At 41.9% G+C, this 7,934-nt stretch overlaps 1 protein-coding gene across 2 annotated transcripts in view; it reads right to left on the bottom strand.

The window, feature by feature from the left end:
* Nucleotides 1-1,617: 1,617 nt before the first annotated feature.
* rhpn2 (rhophilin, Rho GTPase binding protein 2) overlaps nt 1,618-7,934 on the bottom strand; it is a 43,693-nt gene continuing 37,376 nt past the window's right edge. For both annotated transcript variants that reach the window (XM_071910534.2, XM_071910535.2), the window contains exons 13-15: nt 6,082-6,228; nt 4,518-4,673; nt 1,618-3,923 (exon numbers count right to left, since the gene is read on the bottom strand). In XM_071910534.2, the coding sequence (XP_071766635.1) occupies nt 3,657-3,923; nt 4,518-4,673; nt 6,082-6,228 (570 nt within the window). In that variant the 3' untranslated portion in view covers nt 1,618-3,656. The remainder of the gene's footprint in view (nt 3,924-4,517; nt 4,674-6,081; nt 6,229-7,934) is intronic.

Raw genomic sequence — 7,934 nt, 5'->3', positions numbered from 1 at the left:
TTTGACCCATGAATTACAATTTCTTGTACAGAGAGATTTCACTTCCATATAACAAGATTGGTGTGATTACTGAGTCAAAAATGTTTAAGCCAAATTTTAGTGGAGGATTTATATAATGTATAGCCTAATAGGCTCTATGCACTTTGTTTGCTTTAATAGCAGTGTCAAACCGGCCAGATGAGCCAGTGGTAAAGCCTAGGTAGTTGGTGGTGTGGTCAAGAGTTTTTCCCCCCAAGAGAGAAGTTTTATTTATTTTTTCTGTGATCTGCTCCTCTTTTGAAAAATGATTACTTTAGTTTTTTCCATGTTAATTGATAGCGCCCAATTTTTGCAGTAATTTTCAAGAAAGGATCAAGGAGAGGAGAAGTAAATCATCAGCATAAAAGAGACATTCAATTTCTTTCCTTTCCAGGGTGAGTCCTTGGCAGGTGGAATTCTCCAACAGTGTTGCTAGTTCATTTATATAAATGTTGAAAAGTGTTGGACTTAAGTTACGTCCCTGACAGACCCCTCTGGCTTGTTTAAAATGTTCAGTCCATTTGTTGTCAGCTTTTACACTGCATTTATTTCCCTCATATATGTTTTGGATTATTTATGGTTCACGTGGCCCGCAGGGAGTTAGATTGCAGACTCTCAATCGGGAGACCCAAGATCGATTCCCAACAAAATTCAACGTCGTGGGGCTACAGTACCAAACGCTTTATTCACAATCCCATAGGCAAATCCACAAAGCAGTACTTACTATCCAATACAGAAGTAAAAATGTAATAACTAAAGCAAAAAATAACATTATAACACAAATCCAGGAGGAACAGTGACCAGCGAGTTTCTTAAAGAGACAGTAAATATTACTACAGTACCTACATGAACAATAAATTGTGATTAAATTATTTTATTTTTTAATGAAGTTTCAATACAAGGAACTAGGCTATACTACACTAAAGAGGTAAATAATTATCATCTACAGCTGGAAGATATGAAGACTATCTCTACTTATCTAGAAAGAAGAAGAAAGCAAAAACAGAAAAGTTGTCCAATATAGGCTTGGCTCCTACAACAGTTTTGGTAGGCTATGCATTGATGCAAATTGTCCATATAATTGGGTTTTTTTTTTAACGTGAAAGACAGCAACATAATATTTGTAGTAGCCTATTGTAGCCAAGTGTAGCCTCTGTTGTAATACAGTGAATTGGAACTTTGGAACTCCTCCATTTCTACAAATACCATTATGCCAGTTGAAACAGGTGAAAGTTGTTAGTCCATATGACACACAACTCCGTAGCAGCCTCCTCCGAAAGAGAAGGGTAGGTAGCATGAGCAGTGACAGCCACCATGGCTGAACAGACAAAGAAAAGAGCGCCACCTACAGAAACTTAAAAACTAAAAAAATAGATGTTTATATACCATGTAAACATTTAACAATTATAGGTTTCATGAATTATAGTGAACCTGGAACTGTTCCAGTTCCATGTTTCCAGATACACTGAAATGAAATAAAATGAGGCTACTAAAATAAAATTAGTACAATTTTTTGGATTAACAGTTGAGCAAAAACCTGTGTCTTGCTCTCCCCCACTGAACTACACAGGACCACAAACATAAAAGAACTCAAGCAAATCAGTTTTATCCCCTCTTTTATTGAGATTTTATTTTACACGTGACACAGAACACAATGAAACAGTTATCAAAGCATTAACACCACAGTTATTGTGCAGCAGTAAGTCCAGAGAAAGAAGCAAAGGCTCCTAGAGACCATTAGCGGTAGAACAGGTACCTGAACGATCTGCGTATAGACTAAGGCATTTAGGATCAGTATGCACAGAGACATGCATGTAGAGGTCTGTTAAGACAACAGCATGGCCTGTGTGGGTATATATGCCTCTGGAAGAAGAAAATAGTTCACACTTAATGCAATTAATCAATTACAGCACATTCTTGTTATACCCTTATAGTTACCGTGACCTTCAATTCATTGATTCCTTCATGATAAAGCATAAATGGCACTTAAGACACTATATTAAGTAAACACTTTCTCAGTATTGGAAACTGTACAGAAAAGGCAGAGTGTTAAATCTTCTCCATGATACCGTTTTTAGAGATATTAGACAAAGGCTTTAGAATTGCTCAATGCTAGAGGAAGTATTCTTACATCTTTATGGAAGAATCCACCTAAAAACTGAACATTTACATTTTAAAACATTTCTACAAAGACAAAATGTACCAGTATATATAGCGTCACCATTCACAAACTAGTTCTGAAGCCTACAACAACATTTTTTTTATTTCTTTTTGAGTGTATTTTTATCACATAAATAATTTGATTATCAAATGTGCATAAGAATCTACTTTGTAGATAAAGAGATAGACCAACACTGCGAAGTGTCAGTAAAATGTAGGATTTGACGTTTGACACAGGTAGAGACAAATAGTAGAAAACTGACTGTGGGCTTTGATCTAACTCACTGTTCAGTGACTGGCAGGTAGTATCCAGGAATGACGTCAGTCTAGCCACAGTCTTCCCTTCGGGAGACAAAATATCCTTCATCGACAGCAAGATTCACATTAACAGAGACGCACGGTCAGCGCTCTTCTTAAAATTGGACAAACTGCCAGAGAGCAGCAGCGTTGATAGAGGAGGGCTGGAAGTGGGTGAGAGACTGAGATGAGTCAGAGATGTAATGGTAAGCGGTAGATCCTGGCATATCAGAGACGCGGAGGCATTCTGATTGGTGGCGTACCTCACTGGCACACCAAGCAAACCAAAAATACCATATTCCCATTTACACCGTGTCCCTAGCATGGCACTCACCATAAACAATATTCTTCAAAGGCTGTCCCACAAATACATAAATGACAATAATACAAAATAAAGATATATATATATATATATAGGATTTTTTTAGCAGCTTACAGTGCATTGCATTCATCAAACTCTCCCCGCACAACTCCACAGTAGAAGTATATTTTCCCTCACCTGCCCTTTAACATACTGGAGCAACATGGTTCGATACATGTACATATCTATTTCGAAAATATGTGTATTCCAGGCCCTAAAACTGACCAATATCCACTGGTTACAACGATTATTGTGGCGATGAACAAAATCCTTCACGTGTACAGTATGAAATATGCATACACTGACAATACACAGGGAACATGAGTACCTTCTAATTGCACTGTAGCAAAGGCAGTGAGTACTGCTGTGCAGTGTGTAGCTACATGAAGCTACCGAGGGACCGCTTAAACCACAAGAGAACTGAACTCCTGCAGTCCAGTAGAAACCGACACTGGGTCTGTCTGTACAACTGCGTTTTTGTTCTTCAATACATTTGGAGTTTTTCCTCTCAAGGCCAAGACACCATAATAAGATGATGGTTTAACTCAGGAGTTTGAGCTCTGTGTACATATAGACTGGAATGATAACTGGTATGTTTTTTTTCCGCTGTACGCTTACTGGCAAGGTACAGGATAATTTCCCATTAAGTTCAGGTACTGAACTGTGCTGGTGAGGCACCCATGTACCAACACAAGCACCCACATATTTGGTACAGCCACTTTCCAAGGTTGCCGGCAGGGATGTCATCATTATATTGGCTAAATAAACCACTGCTCAGTATTCCAGTGGACAACCAAAGGAAAAAAAGCCTGTAACTAACTCAGTAGAGGCCACTGTCATTGTTGTAGGAGCTGGAGCTGGGGAAGGTGGGGCAGGGCTTGTTCCAGGGGAGGGTGCCGGAGTGGTCGGCGGTGGGGAGGCTGAGGGTGCTGGCACTCTTCAGCCTGTTCTTGAGGCCCCAGCTGAGGAAGGACGACTTCTTGGTCACTTTGCGGGACTTGGGGTTCTTGTCGTCATCGTCGAAGGCCAGGCAGATCATGGAGTAGGTCTTGGGCAGGTTCCCGCAGAAGGTGGCACTCTTAGCAGGCTGGGCAGAGGAGAGAGGTTGAAGGTGACATTTAGTGGAAAAGAGGCGGATGTGCCGATGCATTTGTTTGGTCAAAGAGTCACTTTCTGCTCAGTCTCTGTACCGGTCAATATATTGGGTCAGTCAGGTAGTGTTTAAGTTGAAGTTTGAAGTCTTTTTGTCATTGTTTTAACATGAAGGCCAATAAATACCCAGAATCATAAGCTGACTTTTACTTAGCACTTGTGTTTTGATGTGATATCCTACGTGCAACTGTGGATGAGTCCACAGCAAAATGACAAACTGTAGCCCTTTGTCGTTAAGTGTTGGCTACTGGCATATACTATACCATTTCATACACAATCCAAATAAAGGAAGCTCTTCTGCTCTGGGTTGGTCAGCTTACTTTCTGGCTGTAAGGTCTCAGACTCTCAGCTTTTTCTCATGGGAAACAGTATGGTCTATTTCCCTTTGTGGGAAACACTACCTAAAAAGAGAAATCTGAGACTTGCTGGTTAGCCACCTGATGCAAAGACCAATTTGTTGTCACCATCAGAGAAACCAGACGGATGACTTTCCTCTGAGCCAATAGGAGAGGAAGGGGGTGCGGCTTACCATGGGTGGGTTGCTGTCCATCATGCTGACCACCTGGATGTTAACCCCCTCCTCTTCCACGTCTTTCAGGAGCCGCATCACCTCGCTCACACCCAGCCATTTGCAGTCGGCGTCGCCCACGGCAACAATGTAGTCGCCCTCTTTCAGCCCGTCGGCCTGGCAACCGGAGATAAGGAGGAAGAGGAGGGGTTACTGAGGAGGGCCAATGAAACATCCCGATACTGCGGCGGGCAGAGTCAATATTTACAGCTGCGGGTTTATCTGCAGGGTAACAGATTCGGGTTCACCTTTCCTTCAACACTCTGGTGGCAGCGTGGTTCAGCAGAGTAAACGCTGTGGTTTAGTCTGAGCAATCCAGAACAAAGCTAATTTTAAATGAGGTAAAACACTTGGAACATGGTGGCTGTGTGTGTGTGTGTGTGTAGCAAGGTGACGACACTCCAAACTGTATCGGAGCACATCATTCCTGAGCTGTGGGAAACTTGCCTTATCAAAACAAGCTCGGCTACTTCTGTCTGATAACGTGATCCATATTAGCAAGAGGCATGTCAACACAACTCACAGGAATCAGTCAATTCTACAATCACAGTCCTGTTGAACGGAGTATTAAAGTCATAAATAGTTTGGCCTGGCTGGGTTTATGTAATACCGCTAATCTGGTTCTCTGCACAGCCTGCTCGGCCTAATAAGAGCCTGCTCTTTGTTTGCGCATCTTAATGAGCTGTCAGCCTGAATGGATTGCAGTGGGCAGAGACTCGGATTCTTAATTAAATTAGCGGCCAGAGTGGGCAGGGGTAGCTCCCAGTGTTCTCTGAGGCTTAATCCTGTTTCGGTTTCCAAGAATGACTTTGTTTCATTTCGTATTAGAAAGTTCACACTGTTGGTTCTCCCGCTGTAGACAAAGCTGCTCCCTGTCGGTTAATCCTGCTGTAGGTATCATGAGTTAACATGAAGTAATCTATGCATCTGGCTTTTGCTAATGAAGAAAAAGTATTGAGCATGGCAATAGAGGTCCGTGAACGAGCTTCAGTTTACCTCGGGCATTAACTTAGTTTGTGAAGCTGTAGATGCACACAAAAAACAGCAATAAATACAAAAGGGTTACACAATGGATTTACATTAACAATATGACTGTCACCTAGGCTTGGGCGATATCCAAAATTTAATATCACGATACTGTCCCGCCAAAATATCACGATATCCGATATTATTGCTGGGGTGGGGGGGGGGTCTTTTTTTTTATTTTTTTCGTTTTTTTTGTCAGGGTCTTTGGGGGGGAATATTTTATTTCATCCAAATTACATCAAATTACAGCAATTTCTAGGCTATAACAATAATAATTACTATTATTAACAACCTAGAAATTTGATCTTACTATTCAAGCATTGGCATATTCAATATCGCGGGAAAAATCGCAATATTCACAAAATATACTGTCACCCTAAAAAGATGGGTAAACCATTCAGGTGGGTACACTGAGTTTAGGTGCATCCCTGGGTGCGCCATAGCTCTTCCAATATCTCCCCCTGGTCAGTCAATGGTAAAGTATGAGGGGCTAACTCACGGCGGCCGGGCAGAGGGGGTCCAGGGAAACCACCTGGACCGGCGGCTCTCCTTTCAGGGTGAAGCCCAGGTCTCCGTCGTCCGGGCGAAGTCGTATCGTCCGCGGGGCCGTCCACCGCTGCTTGGCCGAGAAGACTGACAGAGGACCCTGCATGGAGACGGGGTGGGGACACTGGGGTTAATATGGCTGCCGGTATTCTAGACTGTGCCAGATTAAATGAATTAACTGCATAAGCACAAAGAGCTTAGTGAAAGCCTGGGGGGAAACTTGTTAAAATCCAACGAGATAATCCTACTCTTACCAACAGAATAAACAGTTACGACGGCACTAACTTGAACAGGCAACTCCTATCTTCCATAATACACTTCATATCTGATAGGAAAATCTCTCAGCCTTTAATTATCATCATAGTGATTGTATGGAGCGATACTGCTGGATTTATCTTTTTCTCCTCATCTCTCCTCATATCTCAAGAGATTTGAGCCTCGTCACTGAGATTGTGAGTGAACCCAGTTATAAAGAACTGGAAAGGATTTTCCAACAGGACCCAGGGAGGAACTGATTCATAGAGATACTTTAAATCTGCTGTCTGGGAACTACAGCTCTGACCCTTGACCTCCTTACTAGTGGACGCTTGTAAGCTTGTTGATCTAGGAATTAACGTTAAATAAGTGTTGAAATGGCGAACATGTATACAAGTGTCTCTTTCAGGAGACTTAGACAATAGATTCCCATTTGAAGAGTTTGGTTTCTAAATGATTCCAGCCATTTGAAAAAATGGACACCTACTCCGATTTTACAGATATTGAATGATGAACTTCAGGTGAGATTTTGTAAATATGCAGCATTTTAGAAATGAATTCAGCATTTGTATCTTTTTCTTCCAGAAGTGTAACATCATAAATGCCACATAACTATTCACAGCTATAGTAATAGGTTTATTGTTTTCCTTACTTGTTGTTAATGCATTTTGTTGTTGTTCAACCATATTGGTGACATATTGTGTTTCTGATACTCAGTTCAGCTGTCTTAGGTGCCTTTCACACCTACATCGTTTGGTGCAAAGTTTTTGCCAAGTTCGGGTCATTTTGACAGGTGTGAACACACCATGTGGACTCGGGCGTGGACCGAAAACTTTTAAAAGGTTCACCAGATTCGGACCCTGCTGCGGATCATTTCTGGTGTGAAAACAATGTCAAAAATTAAGTCCGACCCAAAGAGAGGAAATGGTGATGTGTGTGCACTGTGTGCGGGAAGTGGATTTGGGTTCTTCTTGCTTTGAAAAAGTTACGATAGCGAACTGCCAAGTAGAAAATTTGTTTTTCCAATTTATCGATAGCACGTGAATGCACCATTCCTCTCTGCTGCACTCTCTGTTGCACTCGGAATTGCTTTCCATGCAGACACCCACACCTTTTGTGTGGGTGTGGACACCTACTCTCACCTGTTGTGTGGGTGTTGTGACACCTGTTGTGTGGGTGTCTGCATGGAAAGCACTTCCGAGTGCAACACTACGTCTCCGCCAGACAATAGTGCCTGCAGAAAAAATTGTTTTATGAACCAAATTCAAACATCCATTACTTCTAAACCTGGGCACGAATGTTAGCCGGAACAGTAGAGGAAAAAACATAAATCTAAAAAAGTATGGTTAAAAGGTATGGTATTTGAAAAATGGTCAGTAGTAATGTAAGGTATGTGTGCAGTGTAGTAAACAGGCTAAAACATTCCAAAACAGTATGGTCCTTTAAAGCCCGCTCTTCAGCCCTCTGGTTTTATAGAGTGACACCGAATCAAAACACAACAGACAGGACTGACAGAGGGAGTCACCCCCCCCCCCCCCCCCCCCACCACCA

Source organism: Centroberyx gerrardi, chromosome 1 (genome assembly GCF_048128805.1).
Source record: "Centroberyx gerrardi isolate f3 chromosome 1, fCenGer3.hap1.cur.20231027, whole genome shotgun sequence".
NCBI classification, from domain to species: Eukaryota; Metazoa; Chordata; class Actinopteri; order Beryciformes; family Berycidae; genus Centroberyx; species Centroberyx gerrardi.
The sequence above is the reverse complement of the archived record's forward strand: the minus strand, read 5'-3'. Positions and strand labels throughout refer to the sequence as shown.